The sequence below is a fragment of the Phyllopteryx taeniolatus genome, chromosome 20, assembly GCF_024500385.1.
Source record: "Phyllopteryx taeniolatus isolate TA_2022b chromosome 20, UOR_Ptae_1.2, whole genome shotgun sequence".
In the NCBI taxonomy this organism is placed as follows: domain Eukaryota; kingdom Metazoa; phylum Chordata; class Actinopteri; order Syngnathiformes; family Syngnathidae; genus Phyllopteryx; species Phyllopteryx taeniolatus.
In genome coordinates, this window is record NC_084521.1 from 6,053,406 (window position 1) to 6,077,710 (window position 24,305).

General features: G+C 41.3%; 1 protein-coding gene across 1 annotated transcript; it reads left to right on the forward strand.

The window, feature by feature from the left end:
- The first annotated feature begins 6,825 nt into the window (after window positions 1-6,825).
- On the forward strand, window positions 6,826-21,585 carry htr5ab (5-hydroxytryptamine (serotonin) receptor 5A, genome duplicate b). Its single transcript, XM_061758927.1, has 4 exons — window positions 6,826-7,096; window positions 13,323-13,670; window positions 14,358-14,738; window positions 18,015-21,585. The coding sequence occupies exons 1-4, from the start codon at window positions 7,034-7,036 to the stop codon at window positions 18,345-18,347; spliced, it is 1,125 nt and encodes a 374-aa protein (XP_061614911.1). The 5' UTR covers window positions 6,826-7,033; the 3' UTR covers window positions 18,348-21,585.
- The last annotated feature ends 2,720 nt before the right edge of the window (window positions 21,586-24,305 follow it).

Consider the following 24,305-nt stretch of genomic DNA (forward strand, 5'->3'; position numbering starts at 1 on the left):
CACTGGGTGGCCACTGGCCGAAATTAATACACTGGTACCTGGAGGTTTTTAACCGCAAGTTAGCGATATGCGATGCTGCTTGTTTTGATATCGATCGGACACCAAGTAATTACAGCAAAGCCATATAAAAAAAAAAAAAAAGTCTGGATACTCTTCCAATTGACTGTACTGCTCTGTCATTGGTTAAATCCATGTCACATGATTTATGGATGCCACGTTATTAACCTGCGTCTCAAACGCCTGCGGTCAGCTTTTGGCCTTTTCTAAGTGGATTTTTGGTCTTTTTTGGAGCACAATGGTTTGTTGTTTGTGCGGATGCAGAGCATTAGCGCATTTAAATTGATCTTTCAAGACCCATCGAATAATGTGTTTTGTCAAAACATAAGTACCTAACCTACCAAAAGAAACTGAAAAAAAGTTTGTTTCTAGTTTGTTCTGTTCTCTACTAATCAGCAGAAGAACATGGGTTGGTTTCCTCAAAAACACTGGTTTATGTCAAGTGACAACAGTGACTTTGATACTAATATATTTTGCTTTAGTGACACCTCAAACTATAAAACAACCGAATCACGACTGAGAAAGGGCAAAGCAATCATTCGTTTCCAGATATACAACGACGAAATGTGCCGTGAGGAATGCTAACTTAGTGCATGGCTCGAGTTGAACATGAATTCAACAAAAACTAACATTAAAAATATATATAAATATATAAAAATATATAAATAATTAATAAATTCCTTTTGTTACAATAAGCTTTTTCTCTGTCTTTTTTTTTTTTTTTTTTTTTTTTTTAAATGCACCTCTGTCCAGTCTTGGTCGAAAAAACTTATTTTGTCTTAATAACCGAAGCCTATTTTGCTTGTAGTTTACTAAGTGGCCAAACATATGGTACATTTTGGAACTAGTCAGTAACGTTGCATTACTACTATTACTACTCATGACTATGCGTTGGATAGTGACTGATATGCCAAGTTGGGTTACATATGACACCTGCACGTCAATGTCCAGTTTCTTTTTATACGGGTTTGAAATACAGTACAGGGCCCTTGTCGTCGATTACTATATTTTTTATTTAAAACAATTTAAATTGAAATAAAATTAAATAAAAAACAAAAGAGAATAAACCTTTACTGGACTGCTTTCCTATTACAAAAATCTAAAGGTAATCTAATCTAAATCAAAAAAATTCTGTCCCAGTAGAATGTGTTCAGAAAATACGTATAATATGACTATGAATATGTTTGCCCACTTAGGCGCTCTTCTTTTGTGTCTATGAAGACCCAATTGTTGAAAATACAAGGGTTAAAAATTCACCTGCAAAGCTTTGACTTTGACTGAAGAAATCCATCCATCCATCCATTTTCTGAGCCGCCTATCCTCACTAGGGTCGCGGGTCAGCTGAAGAAATACTCGTCTAAATTGGATGAAACCGTAGTATAAACTAAAACATCGATGGAATCCGGCAATATCAATATTATTGATTTTTGGGTGGATCAGCCCACCACTGCAAGGCACTGTGAGTGCAAATTAGCAAAAAGGATTGATTGCAGAAGAGAACCTTTGCCTATATAGACTGAACATTTTAAGCAAATAAAGTTCTTATTATGCTGCACAAGCAGTATGAAAGAAAGATGGAGCTTCCCTTGGTTTTTATTTTTCCGCGTCCCCGGGAGCGCTTGATGGACTGGCTCCTCGAGCCAAAGTTTCTCGCCGCTTGTCCTTGAGCGCTTTATTAATTTCTCGCACTTTTTTAGGACAAAACCTTGAGGCTATTCACGAGATGAGGCGAGGGATCACTGGAGGCGCGCCGCTTGAAATTGCCGCAATTCCCAGTTAAATATACGCTCCCAACATCTCATTAAGCTTTTCAATTAAAATTCATACAAAATAAAATTAATCAGCGTTGAGGAATAATTAAATTATAATGATCAAATTAGATTTTTTTTTATTGTTTAACGTTCGAGTTAGTTATTTCAATTATTCCAATTCTTCGTTTTCATTATTATTTAATGGATTTAGTCTGGTTAACATGTTGTGTCAGAACTGATTAATCATGTTGAATCCATTGGGATGTTGAGGGGGGTGGGGGGGGGGGGGGGTGCATACCTTTAAATGGTTGGCAAAGACCGCTCTAATAGTACCCAAAAGTCTTAGTACGGCCCTTAGTTTTGTTTGGGGGTGTTAGCGCTAAAGGGGCTACAGCAAATTCAAAAATCAAGTCAAATGAATCATTTTAATACTTTAATAATGACACATTAGAAAAGACAATAGCTAAACACAAACAGAAATGAACCAAATTACGATCATGTTTTCTTCAAATGAAAAAAAAAGAAAAGATTCTAAACACAAATGATAATGAAAATTATAATTTTTTTTTAAGTCCAAGTTAATGAGGTTTTAAAAGAAGAACACAGTGTTCCTGCCTGGCGCATTCCTTTGTAGCAAACGTCACTTTGATTATTTTAACACTCTAGATCCATTTTTATTGGTTTGAAATCCTTTTTCAAGTTTAGCGCAGGCCATATCAATCAAACTGATGCTGCCTTGTTTTGATGCACCTTTCAACCATCAATCCTTTATTTTTTTAAACGTGGTGCCTTGGGGGAATATCACTCACTGTGGTGTTCGGTTTATTCATTGGAGCTTTCATCTCTTTTATCTCAAACAACTCAAAACTGGTCAACTGAGGTCACTCGCGAGTTAGTACAGAAATAGATTTCTGCGCGATTTGCTTCCTTGCGCTTTGTTAATGCACCTTCAAGGATTAACCGTTTATCGCGCCGCCCAGCTCGCACCATTCTCGGGAAATGTGCTGAGCTTGGCACGTCTTTCCTGGCCTCGTTAAGGGCGGTAATTAGATACGGGCAGCGCATTGCAGATGGACACCATTAGCTGACGGGGATGTTGGACAATGGACAGCATCAAGTTTGTTTGTTGTGTGTCTTTTGGAAATAAAAATAAAAAACGGAGATAATGTGGTCGCACAAGTGTGCACACCCTCTCATAACTAGGGATATGGCTGTATTCTGAATTCAACAATAATCAGACTAATGCTAAATGGGAGTCAGCACACATCTGCTGCCATTTAAAGTGCCTTTGATTAACCCAAAATCAAGTTCAGATGTTCTAGTAGGCTTTTCCTCACATTTTGGTCGTCACACCATACAGCACAAGTCATACGCCACAAAAGATTTTACAGCGTCAGAGAGCTCTAATTTTTTAAAGGTATAAATCAGTTAGAAGAAGTGTACAAAAGAATTTCCAAGGCATTAAATATACCATGGAATCCAGTGAAGACCCAATAACAGTGACATCACCAACAACTGGACGTCTCTCCAAACTTGATGAAAAGACCAGAAGAAAACTGGTCAGGGAAGCTGCCAAGGCAGACAGCAACAATGCAGGAGCTGCAGGAATTTCTGCCAAGTACTGGCTGTTTTGTGTGAGAAAATGTGAGAACAATTTCTTCTTCTTAACAGTATGTCTGGGTTATGGGGTAACGTGGCAAGATGGAAGCCTGGTGGATTTTGGAAATAGTTCCATGCTGTGAGATTTTTCGAATGTCCAATATGTGCTTTGGCTTAATCAAAGTTGGGAAACACTGCAATAGACTAAATTGTGAGGCGTTTGAGTTTTTCATTGACAAATGTGGGCAAACTTCGATCCATCCACATTTTACAGTCCCTGCAAAACAAGGAAAAAGAACTATATGGACAAATGCGACTTTTAGCCGTCGATGCTTTGGGGCCATCCTGACCGTAAAACATGGCGTCTACTAAACAGACGCCCAACTGAGCAAGGGGATAAATCAAGGAAAAGCTGCAACAGTATATATTTTTTTACACCCTGGAGTCTTTTAAAGGAAGCGGTCACTAAATCTCAAAGCTGCGTCTATCTGAGCCCAGCCCTCACGACGATGAATGAACCATGGAAAAAGAAAATAAGACAGTTGTTGTTTGTCCAACTTAAGACAAAAAGTGTTTTCGATTCCCATTTGTCTTTTTCTGGCCATTGCACTCAGGACCTACAGGGCGAAATTGTCAGAGCATTGCAGTAAATCGTAGGCAGGAGTATGTGATTGCTAGGCTATTTACGGCCCAAACATTAAGAGAGAGAGGAGAGGGAGAAAGAGAGCAAGAGAGAGAGCGGGACAAGGTCGTGGTTATAAATTACCGCCATGAAATCGATGAAATGACCACGTCGCCTCGAGCCGAGCGGCAGCAGGCGTAGCGTAGCGCTCATATTTCACTTCTTCTTAAGTAAAGCGCTAGGCGAGTCCAAAATCGTACAGTTTTGAACTTTGAGAAAGAAGCCCTCCACGCCAAAAGAAGATGACACCGCACTGTTTTTGTTGATTTGATGTTGTTCTTGCCTCAAACGCTGAGTAAATGATTAGCAATCTCAATACCTGCCAGTGAAATAGGTTGCAACACTCTTGCATAGTCATAGCAAGTCGCATCATATCTCGCTCATGTATTCCAACCAAAATTCGTTCGTATTTGTGAGAAAAACTTCATTTTGGGCAGCACGGTGAGGTAGTGGTTTGTTTGTCTCACAGTGGAGAGGTCTTGGGTTTGAATCTCAGCTCAGGCCCTCCTGTGTGAAGTGTTTTCCCCATGCTTGTGTAGGTTTTATCCAAGCTTCAGTTCACCCGCAACCATAGTTAGCATAAGCGCTATAGAAAATGGATGGAAGGAAAACTATATATGATCATAACAATACTGTAGATGACTTAGAAGGGAACCCTGTGGTATAGACACTTCCAAAACCTGTCAAAATACTAGAAACAACTCTCAGCATGATGCAGTGCAGTTCTACACCATCAAGCTCTGACGTTACAGGGCTGACTCATTGAGTTTTGTCTTTTATGGTGAGTCATCAAATCTAAAAAAAAAAATCTAGTACAAGTTTCCCTTTGAAGGATCCTGCTAAAATGACCCTAAAATGACAGCTACAAACCAAAATGGCAGACTTGCTGCGTCTTTTCGGGCATGGCTTCTTGAGACAGTTTGGGAGGTCTTCTCATGAAAGACATGCCTACAAAATTTCATTTCAAAGTGAAACTGGCCTAAGGGACTGAATTTTCAAAGAATTTAGTGGGGCGCTACTGAGCCAGTAGTAGTTAGTCAAACCCTCAACCCGGAGGGAAAGTCTTCATGAGAGCGATGTATTTGGCCTATAATGTATGACAGCCTCAAATTGCTCATGAAACGTTGACACCATTCTTAGCCTACAATAGATGACGTATGCAAAAAATCTTTACGATTTAGCGACCTGTTAAGGGGAGATATCAGCCGATCGGTGCTCATTTGGCCGAATTCCCTTGTTGGACTTCACCAAAGAACGTGTCCTGAGATTGGTCCATAATGGTAGCTTTAAACTAAATTGAGTGACTTCCTGTTCAATTTCCGACATGGGTTCTTGAGACTTTTTCCTTCGTTCTGTTACGAGAGAAACTTAGACCATATTTTGTGTTGATTAGTGAAACTAGTGTCGGGGGAAATTTTTCATTTTTTTTTATAACTATGATGAAAATGATCATCCAACTTTGACGTCAATTAGTTTTTGTGTTCAAATACTTCCATAAAAACTTATAGTGTTGTAGAATTGCCTCTTGAGATGAGTCATCTTATTTTAGAGGAGGTCCAACAACTTTTACATGCTTAAAAAAGTGTATTACAATAAGTTTTAAGGTGTTTAAAGCTTGTGGAAGGTTCACACAATATATTTTTAAAAATTACATGGTCTCTACATCGCAGATTTTCACCTTTTGCAGCGGGACCCAGAACATATCCGCCACGATAAACGAGGGTTCACCTTTATGTAAAAACCCATCAAAATTCTGTTCATAAACCACAGATTCCCACAATATAGTGGGGATTTCCACAATTGACAAGTGGATATACGTTCCACACACAAAAGAATTTGCGATGTAGCGTGGCTACGCTAGGTGAACGGCCCGGTAACCCAGAATTGCTCGTAATATATCACTAGACACATTTGTTTGATGGTTACGCCATATTTTTTCACAGCCCCTCGGAGAACTGCCAGCCTAAAAGTGATCAATGCAATACATCTGCATATAAAATTCAGCCTTTCAAATGAAAAATAAGTTTTTTTATGGCCTCCCTGAAATTATAGAGAAAGATTTACCAGCACTTGAAAGATTTGTTTCTGCCGCACGCATCACGCCGAACGAAAACACACACAATGGGGCACCACCACCGGGGAAGGAGAGGGAGATAATACTGTTAGTGGAGGTGGAAGAAGGAGCAAGTGCGTACTCCAGTGGGACTGATGTGAGGAGGGCGCCTACCTAAATTCTACAGCATTCTTCCCAACGGCCAAATTGTTTGGACAAGTGGTTGAAACAAATCCCAGGGATTAGCGGGGGATGCCTTTATTAGCATACACGGCCATTAGATAAGAACTTTGCTCAAGTAAAGGAGTGTATGTGTGGAAAAGAGTTTCATCTCACGCTCGGTGTTATCTATCTTATTGCGAAGTGAGGTGAGTTGAGTTCGTGGCCATCGTATCTCAAATTTCAGATGAGTGAGACGAGCGCATCCCTCACTTGTTTGGGTGACAACACGCGGCCATGTGCATTGCCCGCCGGGCTGCAGGATCCTCCAGCGACACCCCAGATTGGCGCGGTGCATCAGAGTGGTGTAAGGAGGAGGCAACGTTGTCTGAGAAACAAGATAAAGACGTCATCTGCATCCGCTGTTGCATCCGCTGTTGCATCCTTGCCTCCGATAAGGCAGCTTCCCACCCCCTCGCCTCCTCCCTTCCTCCATGCATCCTTCTTCACTTCACTGAGGAAAACATAGTGTTTATCATGTGAAATGGACTCAGAATCACTCCCACCTCTCAGCCATCCTCTTGTCTGCCCCCTATGCCAACCGGCGTGGTTCATTCCTCATGCTCACTGTGTGTGTCTGTGTCTGTGTGTGTGTATGTGTGTGTGTAGTCAAGCCACACTAAACCACACTGAGCCATCAGTCCCCCCTACACCCCAGGCGGCGATGGATGCATGCAAACCACGCACGCAGCACCTTCTGCCGCACTACTACTTGACGCTGCACCGCTGAACGGGGTGAGTTGCACCTTTCTTCCTTTTTTTAAATATATTTTTTGAATTCATCCCCCCTCTTCTCAGACTCTAGTTAAATATGTCGTGTAACAAGTGTCTTGTGATGCCGGCGCGTTCAGGAATCCTCGCGGGATGTGCAACGAAGGCGCCAGGGTTATTTACAAAGTTGTCGCACGGGAAGTTTTTGCGGGATTTGCTGGAGATGACAGCACAATGTCGAAGAGTGTGTGTGTGTGTGTGTGTTTGTGTATATATATATATATATATATATATATATATACATACACACACAAACACAGAAAATATTTCTTTCTCAATTGTTTTCTCCAGTTATTATTATTGGGGTAGCAGTTTGCAGCGGTTTACTACGACTCCGTCCCGCGTTCAGAAAACATGGACTTTAGGGTCACTGAAGACTCCAAATTGTCCATAGGTGTGGAACGCGAGTGTTCCCTGTCTTTATGTGCCCTGTGATTGGCTGACAACCAGTACAGGGTGTACCCTGCCTCACAACTCAAAGTCAGCTGGGGTCGGCTCCAGCTCACCAGTGACCCCAATGAGGACAACTGCAATAGAAAATGGATGGATGAACAGTTTGCAGGGGTGAAAAACTGCAGGGCATTCAGTGGCTGACTGTTTTTTAATATGTTGGCTGGTTCCATCAGTTTGCTAAAAGAAAGGGTCAAAATACAGTGGCACCTCAAGTTTTTCGAGATTCTACCAATAAGAGGCCTCGGGGTTGCTTCAAGCTGTTTATTGCCACTCTCAGTTGAAGTTTACTGGAAAACTAAACATAAAACAAAGAGAACTACACGTTGTGCATTGAACCAAACCACATAACTTTGCCTGACGAACGTCCGCTACCTTAATGTTAATGCGCAATGCAAAACATTGTAAATAGGCAAACGAAACTAGCAACGATGTTGCTGAGTTATAACCCTGTAAGCGACGTAGATTTGAATACAAACAGTGCAGCAATACATGCGGACAGAGCATTCAACAATACTCACAGGTGTATATTCTTTATCGTCTGTGTAGAACAACTAATATTACTGCAGCTTACTGAGCAGCTGTGACCGTCCTCTTCGCGTGGCCAAGCGTCGCACAGCAGAAGGAGAAGTTTCATTCTTCACATTGTATTTAATTGTTTTTTTTTTTTGTTTTTGGAAATTATAATGTTGTGGAGTTCTATTTTTCACGTTACAAAAAATCTTTTGGGTGTTTTTCGGGTCGGAATTACCATTCATTTTAATGATTTGAGAATGCAAGAACCGCTCATGTCACTAGATAAGGTAGCCAAAATATTGGAAAAAGCCGGCAGTATGATGCAGCGCAGTTGTACGCTACTGCAAACCTCAACAACCGTAATAATAAGAGTTAGCAAATGCAATTTCAGAAGAAATTCCCAGTGAATGCTGAAGAGCTGAACTAGAAATTAAAAAGGCAGGTGAATGTGATGAACATTTGACACTTAGTTGACAGGCTATCGTTCTGATTTACGTCACAATCACGTCCACGGCTCGGTCGATTTTCAATCGTAAATATTGAACAGCTTTAACATTTACAATTGCTTCTTCCCTTTCGGATCGGTGAGGGAAACAATCACGCTTAACACACTCCACACCGCAGAATCATCACTCAGGATAATCTTTCAGAGACATCTGCTAATCGGACCTTTGCTGAGTTTGATTGTAACGGCGGGAGAAATGCTCATTGGCATGAGTGTACCCCGCTTAAAGAACAACATGGCAAAGTTGAACTATATCCACGCTGACCTCCGTCATCAATATGTGCTCACCCTGCTTTAAGAATCAACGGAGAGCCGAGCTGACACTTTCTCTCAGTCGTCTGTTTAATTCCCTCGTGACGTGAGTAGCGAAGGAGTCTCCCTCGTCCCTATGCAAACGTGCTGACGTCAAACGGACCCGATTATGAGATCTGGTTTGCTTTCAGCTCTTTCCCTCACAACAGATTTCCAATTTCATGGCTGTTAGGCGTGCTAATAGGAGCTGGAACAACAGAGGCCAGAGGACCTTTGATTGGAGTGCGATGTAAGAGACGGTGTCATAAGTCACAGCAGGCTGCTATTGTTACTACCCGGTGGACCTTATGGACGAGCCCCGGTGAGTTATAGCCGACAGATCAATATGGCAGCCAGCGTCTGGCGGCTGAGAAAGATACATGAAGCTTCACCTCAGGGGATGAGTGAGAGGCGGACTTTTGATTTAACTATTTTTTGTTGTTATTTTTGCCTCCTGCAAAGAAATATTCACTTGACTTGATATTCAGCAACACAGCCAACAATTATACTGTAACAAGCAAAACCATGAGATCTTATTGATTCAAAGCTCTCAATCAGATCAAAACCTCATGAGAATAACACCCAGTGGAGACGACTGTGAACCCAAAAATGTTTGTTGGTCCATATTTTTGCATTTCCTGGTTCACAGAGGATATTCTCCACTGCAAACTAGAACCACAATTATAATTTAATGTCCAATCTTGGTGAATCCACAAAATGATCAAACTTTGACGCCATGCTCCGCCCACACCAAAATGGCCGACTTCCTGTTCAATTCCACGCATGGGTCTTTGACACGCTTTGGGGCGTCCTGTCGCATTACACGTCCCCCCCAACTTCATGTCGATCGGTCTTACTGGATTCGAGGTTTAATTTTTTCTAACTTCACGGCAATCCTCAAAACGATCAAACTTTGATGCCATGCTACGCCCATACCCAAATGGCCGACTTCCTGTTCAATTCCAGGCATGTGTTGTGGAATATTTTGACTTGCTTTTTTTGCCGTAACATTGCAACTTTATTCGTATAATATGACTTTGTGCTTGTAAAACTGCAGTTTGATTCTGCTCAAACGTCTATCGTTTTCCTCACAATATTGCAACTTTATTCTCGAAACATTGCAAGTTTTTCTCGTAACCCTGCGAATTGGCAGGCTACTCCCTGGTTTGTGTCGAATGATGTTACAAAATATCGGGCGGTGCCATTTTTAGTTCTAGGGGTTCCTTCTAACTTATTAAACTACGTGAATGAAGGCAAACGAGACCAATGTTGGGGGGGGGGGGGGGGGGGGGATATATATATATGCTCATCTGCTAACATGTCCTTTAGCTGTGTCACAAGCATTGCCATGTAAAATGAATGACTGCATCAATATTACAGGGAGCCAGCTCCACTAAACAGGGAGGGTCAAAGGTTATAAGATGATTTTTTTTTTAGGACGGATCGCTTACAGATGGGTGGATGGATGTAAGCCGTCGGCCAGAATTCATAAGCGGAGCGGGAGTCATGTGACGGGAATTTATAGGCGTGAAGATACGACCTGTGGTGAAAGTGAATGTTCGATGAGCCGTGTCTGAGCACTTGCCATGATCTATGGAAATCGCTGTGCATTAGCATCAGGATGGGGAAGCCGCTCATGCGCTCGTTTGATAAGCTAATGCAGTCGTTGTCAGACTTTTTACACCAAGTACAACCTAAAAAAAATATACTTTACCCACCAAAAAGCACCATCATGACAGATATTAAAATGTAGTAGCGTAGTAGGCCTTCACCAAAAATGAGACAGAGCTTTTATTCCTAAAAAGTATATTATTGTACAGAAAGCCATTGAAAAATTATCCACAGCTTGAACAGTGCTTATATGCTAAATAAAAACAATGAATTTCAATAAAAGTTTAAAAAAACTAAAGTTTATTACATGTTAATTGCACTAAGAAGTTAAATACAACTGAATTGTACTTTGGCTTTGATTCTTTTGCAAACCACCAGAGGGAGCTGAAATACAGATATTTAATCTAGAAAATAGACAACAATTTTTTTGTACAACTGTACTCTCAAGTTCAACTTGTTTCTCGAAAATGTAAAAAATGTTTCCTTGAAAATATCCAACTTATTAGCGCTAAAACACATGTGTTAAACTCAAAGCCTGGGGGCCAGATCTGGCCTGCCACACCATTTAATGTGGCCGGCGAAAGCAAATCCTATGCATCAATGTCTATGATTCTTGCCAAAACATGTACCTAAATTTCTAATTGTCATTTGTAGTAAATAATGACGTGAGAAATTGCTATTTCTTTTGTTACCACACCCGTTTTTACAGTCACTTGAACAACAGTAGAACAAACTATTATCCTTGAGTTCTGATTTCCAAACTAGTTAGCCATCGATTTGTCATGCATATTTAATGTTTTTTTTTATGTAAATGTAATTTATATAAAACCTTTTACTTTAAAAATCCATCAGTTTTATCTTGAAAATATACATTTTTTCTTTCAATATGACTTTTTTTTCTTGAAGATACTGCTAAGCACTCGTGCTGCCCTTCTAAATTGTGTACTCAAACCAAATATAAATACCTTGAATTAAAAGTTCAAAAGTTGTCAATTTATAAAAAAAGAAAGAAACTGGCCTGAATGTTCTAATACTCTTGGAGGAGTGTGCATATTGTCTTTGTTTCCTCGTGATATTTTGACTTCATTCTTCATTTATTTTTTCCATTTCTCTGTTCAAATGCCTTAATACGCCTCATCTTTAAAAAAAATATAAAGTACTCATCCTGTAACCGATGCCGAAATTGATGCAAATCGGAGGTGGAAGTCACAACGGGGCGGGCTAATAAATATGAATATGTTTCTTTTTGTTCCAGTGGTAAAAAGAAGTCCCAGAGTAGCTTTGCGAGGCCCTTTAACGCCGTCTGAAAATTGCACTTGAAAGGTTGTCGGCAGCCTGCCTGACAACCGCAGATGAGACGCTCAAGTGGCTTTTACGCCGTCAAGCAAAAATCGCTAAACAGGCTCTCCAGCAAACGTCGTGGCACCGCGCAGTAGGTGTACTATGGGGGGGGGGGAGAAGAATGGCAGTCATCAGACTTACTCTACCCCTCGATTTAAGTATTCATAACAGGTGGGAAATAACAAAGTACAAATACCTGGTTAATGTACTTTAGTAGATTTTCAGGAATCTGTACTTAAATATTTAATATTCAGCCAAATTTTTCCTTTGACGTTCTACATTTGAAAACAAATATTTGTACTTTCCACTGATTATTTTGTCAAAACACGTTCATTACTTTTTTTATTCGGATGACGACATGATGTGGAAAATACAGAAATCCATGGCTCCGAACTTTGGGACTTAGTATAAGGCAGAACGTGAATTAGGGAGCCTTAACCACGATGATGCAGCAGATGAGTAGAAGCAACATATTTTTCATCCATGGCCTTATTTAGTCAATTTGTTTAATGCTGACGACACCTAGAATGATTTGTGGCAAATGTGTTGTGTCTTGTACCAGTTTCAGGCATTAAAAAAATCTCTGAATCGCTAAATTTTTGTCCATTCAAAATTTTAGCAATGCTAAGAGAGGGAAATTGAACTTTTGTACTTCAGTACATTTCAGTCTGTACTTTTTTACCTTAATGGAGTTAGACCAGTACTTTTTTTACACTTCACATACACTCTATTCACAGGTCAAACCTCCTTTTGTAAATTTTGCCGTTCAGCAGGAAGGAATTATGAACATTTCAAAATAGCAATGAGCGCTAGCAGAAAACCTTTCAGCATTGCGACTGAAAGCAAAATAATGCCAGGAAAAGCCTACTAGAACATCTGAAATTTATTTGGGGGTAATCAGAGGCACTTGAAATGGTGGCGGGTGTGTCCTGACTCCCATTTAACATGAGTTTGTAAATGATTGGTTAATTCAGAACACAGCCACTTCCAAGGTATAAGGTGTGCATACTTCCATCCATCCATCCATCCATTTTCTGAGCCGCTTCTCCTCACTAGGGTCGCGGGCGTGCTGGAGCCTATCCCAGCTGTAATCGGGCAGGAGGCGGGGTCCACCCTGAACTGGTTGCCAGCCAATCGCAGGGCACATCGAAACAAACAACCATTCGCACTCACAGTCACACCTACGGGCAATTTAGAGTCTCCGATTAATGCATGCTTTTGGGATGTGGGAGGAAACCGGAGTGCCCGGAGAAAACCCACGCAGGCACGGGGAGAACATGCAAACTCCACACAGGCGGGGCCGGGGATTGAACCCCGGTCCTCAGAACTGTGAGGCTGACGCTCTAACCGGTCGTCCACCGTGCCGCCTGCAATCATATAATTTCAGTTATTTTTACTCACTGGCATGTGAACAGGGGTGTGTATACTTTTCTACCCACTCACTGTACGTGGTTTTTTCCCCCACTTGTCTTTCAGATGCAGAATGAGTCGACTTCCGTCTCAGAACCGTCTACCATGACGTATCCCAACGGCAGCGTGGCGAACGCCAGCGGCCACGCCCCTGAAAACGACATCTACCGGCCCTTCTCCCTGTTCAGCGTGCTCACCCTGACCCTGCTGGCCATGCTGGCCGTGGCCACCTTCGTGTGGAACCTGCTGGTGCTGCTCACCATCCTGCGAGTGCGCACGTTCCACCGGGTGCCGCACAACTTGGTGGCGTCCATGGCCATCTCCGACGTGATGGTGGCGGCGCTGGTGATGCCGCTGAGCCTGGTGCACGAGCTGAACGGACGCCTGTGGAAGCTGGGCCGCGTCCTCTGCCAGGTGCCCATGATTTTTATTACTATTTTGAATTATTCTGATGTTACAACTTTATTCTCACAAAACTTTGCATTATTATTATTATTATTATTATTATTTTAATCGCAAAATCAATTTTTAAAAATTCAGGCGCCGGAGCCTATCCCAGCTGACTTCAGGCGAAAGGCGGACTACACCCCGAACTGGCCGCCAGTCTGTCGCAGGGCACATATAGACACGGACAACCATTCGCACTCACATTCACACTGAGTGGGAACTGAACCCACGCTGGCCGCACCAAAGTCAGCCGAGTGCGCCACTACACCATTATTAAGATTTTATTCCAGTGAAATTTCATATATTCTCATATTAAGAAAAAGAATGTAATGATTTTATTCACCTAAAAAATATTCTTTGAATATTACAATTTTAGTTTCATAATATTACACATTACTAACCTTTTTTAATTGCAATTTAGTTTTTTTTAAATATTAAATATTTAAAATTAATTCCTGTACTATTAGGACTTAAATTTCAGCTATTCAAATATTTTGTATTATTAAAAAAATAATTGCAATTATGCTTGCACTCACCTAAAAAACATTGTCGTAAGAAGACTATTTGCAAAATACTCCGCATTGTGACAATGTAGTTTAATCGCAAAATTAGGATTGTATTCAACATAAAGTCAAGTAACATGTGCCGTGCCAGGTATGGATCTCCTTCGACGTGCTGTGCTGCACGGCCAGCATCTGGAACGTGACGGCCATCGCTCTGGACCGCTACTGGTCCATCACGCGCCACCTGGAGTACACGCTCAAGACGCGCAAGAAGATCTCCAACGTGATGATCGCCCTCACGTGGCTGCTGTCATCCATCATCTCGCTATCGCCGCTCTTCGGCTGGGGCGAGACGTACACCGAGGGCATGAAGTGCCAGGTGAGCCAGGAGCCGTCGTACACCATCTTCTCCACGTTCGGCGCCTTCTACCTGCCGCTCTGTGTGGTGCTCTTCGTCTACTGGAAGATCTACAAGGCGGCCAAGTTCCGGATCGGCTCTCGCAAGAGCAACACCATCACGCCCATGGCAGAGGTGATTAGTGATACCTGAACCGCTAAGAACGGCAGTGGGCTAACTCCGTTTTTGTCATTTTGCAGGAGAGGGATTCAAAGTTTTATGGCCACCGCTACATTTGTGCAATCGTGGTCTAAGTCCAAGCATCCGTCAAATCGATCAATACTCAATGAAAGATGATCAATCAAATTAGCATCATTCACTGGCACCCAGGCTAAAATAAAAAAAGTGCTGACTGCAATAATGGACTGGCCCCTATATGCCAAAACTGGAACTAAATCTTGATTTAGATCAGTATTGATCTGAAAGATATGCCTTTTTCTATTCATGTTCACACTTAACTTAAAAATGACAACAATTGATTTAGCCCACTAGTAGCAGCCAAGGTTAAAAAAAAAAAAAAGAGTGCAAAAATGGACTACCACATTACATCAAAATTGGTACTAAACCTTGATTTAGACCGGCATTCATCTGAATGATATGCCTGTTTTCCATGTCTGCACTTTCAAGAGGACAAAAAGTCAGTTAGCCCACTTTAGTTCTCAGTGGCTCATTGCATTTTACCCCCACAGATGTCCGTTGTTATGTAAGGATTTCTATTTGACCCTAGGAAGATATTTGGGTCCTAATCAGAATCATTGCCTGCGTGTTGTTAGGCCGTAGGCGGGCTAGGATATAAATATCCGTGTCTTGGCCTTTGTGCACCTTGCTGCTTGCTCATCAGCGCGCTCAAAAAGTCAGACGCTCATCTCTTCGTCAAAAACTAAATGGTGACAATGGACAATCTTTTTTTCACCTTATGAAAGTCACTCAACGTTATCGGGGAGAATGTTTTCCGGAAAATGCAAAATAAGGTTCTAATTTTCCTCTCACTCCATCATTATCATCCATCATGCAAAAGTGGCCTCAAATTGGAAGCGGGCGGTCTTGCAGAACTAATTGGAAGCTGAATTGGAGGCAACGTTTATCGCTTCCAACATCCACTTCTATAAAAAGAACGTCCCTCAAGTAGCTTATAGAACAAATTTGTTTGTTTTTATTAGATATGTCAGTGCGTCCTGTCACAACACTCGCTCCCGTTTTTCACGTAAAATTACAACAAACACAAGGAAATGAAGTTAGGAATAAGTTATTACTCCATGAAAACGTCTCGCGATTTGTCAAACAACATATTTCTCTAAAATTGTCATGGTCTGTGTTTTGGTTTGGGTTTAGTTTTGTTCCATGTTTTCCTGTGTTCCATGTTTGTCGTGTGCTCATTAGGTTGTTGTGTCCACCTGTTCTCGTCTACTTTGTGTTGACCAATCAGCTCTCTAGCCACTCGTCTTGTCCAGGTGTTCCTCGTTGTCTCGTCAATTTGTTTGTATTTAGTTCCCTGGTTTCTTTCAGTTCTCGTCGGTTCATTGTCGTTGTCACGTCTTGCCATGTCATAGTCGCCAGTTGTTTTTGTCATAGTCGCCAGTTGTTTTTGTCATAGTCGCCTGTTGTTTTATCATTGTGATTAAATATTATTATTTTGAGATTCCCGCACTCCTGCCTTGCCTCCCTGCTTCCCTGCAATTGGGTCCACCATGTTCTTGCCTTGCGTTCCTCGCCGTCGCCCTAACCATGTTCATGACAAAAATATACTGTTCGAAGAAATGAACCTTCTCTGGACATGTCGGATAATTTATTATAATCTTAATTTATAATCAAAAACATACTACCCTTTTTACATTGATATATATGACTAACTGATAAAACGTCTGCGCATGTTGGATAACTTTTATATTGGAAAAAAATACAACCAAATGATAAAACCTCGGGGATATGTTGGATAGTATACACATTTTTCATCACAAATATATGACATAATTTTTTTTTTACCTTTTTTCTTCAAAATATATGAATAAATGATAACACGTCTAGGGTAATGTTTTTTATCCAAGATACAGTATAAGACTTATCCCGAAAATATGCAACGTTTTTTTCTCAAAACTATACGACCAAATGATAAAACATCTGGAGTTATGCGGTATAATATATACATTTTTGGGGGAACAATATATAAGACATCTTGAAAACATACTCCCCTTATTTTTAACCAACCTATACGACGATAAAATGTTTGGGGTGTCGGAAGCTCAAGGTAGCACTGTATGCATTTGCCTCTGCTGTCACCGCCTTGGCTTCATGTGAGCCAAAGTGAGAAAACGTTGTAACGCAAGCAGAAAAGAAATTCTATGTTTTGTATGCGGGACTCGCACGCCTCGAGCAAATAAACAAAAGGAAGGCAAGTCGGCCTTGAGTCGCGAGACAAAAGAGAAGGAAGGCCCAATTGTTGACACAATTACTGAGCTTCGTTTGAGTTTGCCCGAACAGAGCGAACGCGAGCGTCAGGCTCTGTTTATTTGTTGCTCCACCTGTCACTGCTCTACGCTGGCAACCATAATCCAGTTGTTGAGCCTCCGGGGTTGGATTAGGTATTGATGCGTGGATAGTCAAGATAGACAAGTGGCAAGCACGCGCGAGCGAGCGAGTCGACGGCTGGCTCGCTTGGGGAGCTAACGCGGCAGCCTATGTCTTTACTCTGCCCTTGTTGTACATTCACACACATTCCCAGATTTATTAAAACTGTCTCGTCGTTAGCTGGACATTTTGCTGCTCCACAGAGCGTTATGTCCGGCGACGGCAGCAGATGGACGACTTGCAAGTCTTCTGCCAAACTGCGGGCTAAACAAAACAAAAAGATACCCGTAATATGTGACGCACAGAACAAATTACGTTTACACAGCACAATTAAAAGCACAACTAAGCCTTCCGCTTTAATGCCGAAATTGTTCGTGAACCGAGGCAATATTTCTTCGAAAATGTTGTTCCTAAACCCAGTTGTTCATGAACCGGCGTTCCACTGTATCCGTTTTCAAATGTAGGGCGTAACATTCAAAAGTTGTCAGAAAAACAAATACTCACAGACGGGTGTGTGAATATTGTCATTCATCCAGTTCAATTCATTCTCATGCTACTGAATCGATCAACTGGACTGTTGTGGTAGTCTTAGAAGACTCATCCAGGCTTCATCAGTTCATGCACGTAGGCTACATAGGACAGTTCTAGACTGAGTGTACGCAAGTACAGATACTTGAAAAAAACCTACAGTCTTGAAATATTTGTACTTTGGTACTTCAAACCACATTCCTTCACGCTAAATACCCTAAACATGAGAAACAGTTCTTCTCCACACTTGCTTATAATATTTCCCACTTATCTTCTGATTACGTCGCGAATCAATTTGATGTCTGGATGTCGCTGCAGGTGAAAGAGGAGGCTCGGCAGCCCCAGATGGTGTTCACGGCGCGGCACGCCACCGTCACCTTCCAGACGGACGGCGACACGTGGCGCGAGCAAAAGGAGAAGAAGGCGGCGCTAATGGTGGGGATCCTGATCGGCGTCTTCGTGCTCTGCTGGATCCCGTTCTTCATCACCGAGCTCATCGTGCCGCTGTGCTCCTGTGACATCCCGCCCATCTGGAAGAGCATCTTCCTGTGGCTCGGCTACTCCAACTCCTTCTTCAACCCGCTCATCTACACCGCCTTCAACAAGAACTACAACAACGCCCTGAGGAACCTCTTCTCCAGGCAGCGTTGACCCAGAGACTGCATCCCAGACACTTCCCCCAAACCCCTGTCGTTTTTATGGAACCTCCCAGCCGGACTCCTCAAAGAGACGAATAAATGTCCTCGTTATAAGGAAAAGTGCTTTGGAAGTACCCCGATATGCCGCCGGATATTGGTTCAAAGGAGAGTCGGGAGACATACAAACAGACGTTTTGACTGCCGAGGTAGTCATTGGTGAATGTCAAAGAGTGCTCCATAGGTATACAAAATCAGGCTCCACGCAGTTTGACTGATGCTTCCGGGGCAATTATTGTGGCTGGGAGCTGACAAATGAAAGAAACAGGATGCACTGAACCTAATGAAGTCACAGCTGGAGGTACACCTGCACTATCAAATGGTGTTCGCTATAGAAGACTCCAATAAGGATGCAATGTTTCTCCGTTCAAATATGCTCAAAAGTGTTCCCCAAGCAAAATCAGTTTCACTTTGCAACCTGAAATTTGGTAGGCGATGTCTATCGTAACTCAGACTACAATCACAAAAGGGTCTCAAGGGTCATTTTGGCCATTTCCACAGGTCCTTCAAAATGAACTTCTAGACCAGCGGTTCTAAAATGTCACCCTGGGACCCGCATTTTCCAATTGTTGCAAAGTCGCGACACACTTTCATATACGTGAAGAACAATAAAGAGTCGAAAAATAGCCTCTGAAAACAGAAAGAGCCTAGAAATACACCGAGATTTTACGACTAGGTGGGGTTCACTGTACAACTATATTTCCTTCATACAAAGTGGTCATTGGTTCTACACCACCGTAAAACCTACAGCCACAATAATTAAGAAATTGTCACATTATGATTGAACTCTATCTTTGTAAAAGTGGACTCATTAGATGTGCAGGTGTACCTAATTGTGTGTCGTGGGACTGTTCCAATTAAACACTTGCCAGATCGGAGACAATATTGGATTTGAGATCAGAGAAGTCTCCACCATTAGCCACGGGGTATTTCAATGGTGTCCCACATATTGTGTTAAATCCCATTCACTTTGTTTTCCCCGTCAGTATTCCTAAGACTCTTTTTCTCAAACAACTCATTTGCAACTTCAACCGTTGCAAGCAGCATCACGGGAATTTCCCTTGTGCCAGATGCAGCAAAAATGAATTCTTAGGTGGGCGTGTATTAAAAACGTTTTGCATGGGGTTTCAATTGACTCCTCTTTGTCCTCATTATTTCACGGCACACTGCGATTGACGCAAAAGGACGCAAAATGTAATTTGTCACCTGTCTGCTCGCCGGCTTTATTGCTGCATGCATGGCGAAGGTAACAAAAGAAGAAGCAAGTTTTCATATTCAGACTTTGTCTTCTTGTGCAATGCCGCATAGCTTGAGGTAAGTGAGAATTAATAGAGGGATGTAGGAAGAATACACAAAGAATTGAACGCTAGGTTTGTACAGCTGCCGTGTTATTTAGTTAACAAATAATATCCCCCCCCCATGGCAAAATCACATTTCTTTAATAATCTTGTCTACGATATAAGCAAGGGTTTGAGCTAATTAGGATGGTAACACTGCGACTCAGCTTTCACAATGGTAGGAATGTTGCAAACTTTCCATGGGAATTTACAGGAATAAATCAAAGCCAAAATTGACACTTTTTTGGGGGGGGGGAACTCAGCCCCAGGAGTCAGTTTCACTTGCCAATATGAAATTCAATAGGCAGACCCACAAAAAAAGTCCCAAGAACCCCTGCCCAAAACGGCGAAAACGCACAGCAAGTCTGTCATTTTGGTTTGAAACTGCCGTTTTAGGGTCTTTATGACCATTTCCGGGGGTTCTGCAAAAATACAAAAGTACTTCAAAAGATTATATCTGATTGTTGCCAAATGTGAAACACTTATACTAGAAAAATGGACGACACTAAGTGGCAAAAAAGTTGCACAATTGCCAAATTGTGTAATTTGGTCAATTTCCCGGGGCTGGTCAGAAACTAACTACACAGAGATTTTATCCGAACGCAACACATTTGAACCACATAAACCAGACAAATGATTTGCCAGAAAGTTTCTAGAAATTTCTAACCAGAAAACCAGAACATCTGACACATTTTCAACAACAAACTGACTTTTTAAAATCACCACATTCTTAATATTTCTTCCACAAATTCACATTGACGACTACTGTAGGGACTAGTTGTTGTGTAATATCTTTTTTTTCTGTAATGTGAAAGCATTTTGCATTTTGGGGTAAGGTTTCATTTTCATAATATTCATGCAATGACAAAAGAAATCGTAATAGCCAAATTACAGTTAACTAAAACATTTGTAGGCTGACTACTAATTGCTGCACATGGGCAATTTTGTACGAAATCCTACATTTCTGTGAAGTGACGTGTTGTTTAACTAACACAAATTACACTGAATCATCTTTGTACATGATGAAACAAACATTTAAACAAAAAAATGTCAGCCGACTACTAATTACATAGCATTTTTGTACAAATTCTTATTAAATCTAAGGAGAACATGCCAATAGCCAATAGAATCCATTTTATTTATCAAAAACATACAACATACTAAATCCTCATGAGAACATGCTGACCCTTTATGACGCTTTCTTGTTTATTGTTGTGTTTTTGTTTTCACACTATACCTGTAGCCAACCATGGATCCAATAATTTTAGTAAGATTGATGTCTATTGGTCCAACATTTTCTGCCAATTGGTGTCTCACATAATTGACCAACAATTACAGTGTTTGATTTTTACACATTTAAATATAAAATACCTTGTTTTAAGAATAAAGAATCATCATAATTAGCCAGCAACCAGTCCAGGGTGTAGGTACCCCACCTTTCACCCAAAGTCAGCTGGGATTGGCTCCAGCTCACCCACGACCATAGTCTGGATAAGCACTAAAGAAAATGGATGAATCATTTTTTAAAAATGTTTGGTGATTACCAACTACAGAACATTTTTGGACAAAATCCCACAGAATTCACATGAGAACATTCTGACCATTTGTTATGACTGGTGTTGTTGTTTTTTGTTTTGTTTTTTTGTAGAAGAATGTAGCCAACCATTTTAAAAAATAAATCGAAAATGGCATGCATTCTCTCATTTTATAGCCCAAGATTGTCATGTGAGTGTGTGTAGCCCCTTACCTTGTTCAGACTGTCATGTTAAAGAGGAAATAAATCACACCTAAAACAAAACGAAAAAAATGGAATGGTTTCACTCCGTGTCAAATTTGACCATAATAAATGTGGGAATTAAAACCCAAGATGGAGAGCGAGGCTTTCATAAGACTGAGCGACAGACTTTTTGAAGGAGATGCTCCGAACGAGAGGCCTTTTACTTCAGATAAGAGTTCATTATAATGCCCAGCGGTCCTCCATCGCTACGGGGAGATTTAATAAAGCGCAGCGAGCGTGTGCTATCTCGTGGCGTCAGCCGTGTCAGCCGGCGTCCACGTTTTTCCACGGATGAAAATGTGACTCGGCTCAACAGATTTTAGAAGGAGGCTTGGCGCCGGCGATGCGAGCTTACGCAGCTGAATGTTATGCAGCAGTTTAACCACTGTGCCGGCGCAGTGTACTCGCCAGCCCCAATTGACCTTTGCTAGTCTTGTTAGCGTAGCTGACGAAGCTTGCTAGCATGGAAGTTAGCATTTCGCTTCATGAGGCGACAAGAGAGCAAACCATTATAACAGTGAACCCCTGTTCACCATGGGGGATTCGTTTAACACACTGTAAACGTGTTTACCTGTGAGGCAAGCGAAGACGTGAACAATATTTGAGAGAAATGGGCCTCTTGTGTTACGGCTACGACAAGTTGGACTCCAAAGCAGTAACAGAGCGTAAACGGATGATTCAACAGTCTTTACTAACAAAAACTAAAGTAAAAGATAAAACGGTTGAATGCAAAAAGGGCTACCAAAACGGTTAGAAAAAAAAGAAATGAAAAAAATAACCGAAAACTATGGTCCAAATCGAAAAGCTGACAAAAGCGCCACAACAAATAGCAAACACGAGAAAAAAGGTGGCTTACGGCGAGAGTCACCGGAAAGACGGCAAAACTAACGGAACAGGTACCAAAAACAAAGAGCGCATTCAGACAGCAAACAAAGGAACTCCAGGAAGGATCTGGCGCCTTCTGGGCGTGCGCGCCGCGCTGAAGACTTGGAGTTGATCGCCAATCGCTCCCAGGTGTCCGTTATTTTAATATACTTCTTTAGTTCATTTTACTTTATGTTTATTAATTGAAAAAAGCTTTTTCATCCCAGAGAAAACAGTCTTCTTTTACAATGTCCTTCTATTTTTTTTCTCTTTTTCTTTTTTAATCCGTGTGGATCGTGTCTCGTCGACGCCAATGTTTACTTGCATGCCGATTGTCTCTCTCCTGACCTTTTCAGTGCACTCCAGAACACCATAAATACTTGATAAGATTTCAGCAGGAAGTGTCGCAAGTAGATGAAGCAGATTTTATTGTGTTTCGCTACCGTGTTCAGTGAGGACGCATTTAATTACTGAATAGCAAATAAGATGAAAAATGTGTACAAATAAGTAATGCACAGCAATTCCTAGAGGGACTGGTAATATAAACTTTAACCCCCTAATACAGGAGATAATAATTATGTTTTGTTAAATGTATTTTATTTTGAATGTCCTGAAGGTAAACCAAACAAACAAATAAAATAAAGCATGCAACTTTGATAAAGCAACTTTTATAGTCTTCAGGCAACAGAAAAAGCAATCAAACTTGCAGAAAATGTAGCTAAATTTCTAGCACAAATTGCTTTTTAGTTGTATGATCAGAGAAGTCGTATAGAACAATTCCATACTGTAGAACACTTATCTCTTATCTAAATAGTGATAACTTTTTAAGTTTCCCGCTAAAGAGACTTCACACAAGGATTTGTCATTGTGAATGGTGAAAATGTTTTATCATTTCTGATTGTTGTTTTAGGAGTATATTGGGGAGGAAAATGACTCTTAACTCATCTCACACTCCAGGCTAATCTCACAAAATAATCTTTCGGAGACAGCCGATAATCAGGCTTTTCCTGACTTGGATCGGAATGGGGGGGAAATATTTTCAGCCTGATTATCGGAATTTCTGTAGTTTGCTTAATTGGTTATCATTCCCTTTCACGTCACAATCACAGAGTCTGTGGCTCGGCCCGACCCGGTGTTGACCACACAAAGAAGTTTAACATTTATGATAGTTATAATCCAAGAAGATCTGTGAAGGAAAAATCTCTCTTTACACCACCCACACCACAGGATAATCACTCAAGATAATCTTTCACGGACAGCCAAAAATTGGACCTTTGCTAAATTTGTTCGCAAGAGAGGAAAAATGGTCAAATTCACCCTGATTATCGGTATGTTTGTACCTTGCTTAATTGTCAATCATGCTGTTTCATGTCACAATTACGGAGTATGTGATCATGTGATGTGATTATTGTGATATGTGATATAATATAAGAATATGTGTTGTATGGATTTCCGATTGTAAATTTTGAACAAGTTAAACATTCACGATTGTCAGCACTGACTGCTTTCCGAGCAGATCGGGGAGGAAAAAAATTAATAAAAAAAAAGAAAGAAAAATCACTTGTAACACACCCCACACCACAGGATAATCACTCAAGATCATCTTTTAAAGACATCCGACAATCGGGCCTTTACTGATTGGATCAGAAGAGAGGAAAACTGCTCGAATTCAGCCGGATTCTCGGTATTTGCACCCTGCTATTGCAATCGTGTTTTGCAGTGCACAAACAAAGTAAGAGTCCAACAAACGGCGACTGCACAGACCAACGACAGTCATGCGGCGATTGGCGCCCATCTCGAGGCGAGCTCATTTAGGGCGGTGTTGAATGGTTAGGCAACACAGGCGGGCCGCGGCCTCGCCGCTGGCTTGTCGTCGGCATCCCCGACACAATAAGAAGAGATGGAAGTCAACTCACTGGAGGAGAGTCACAGCACA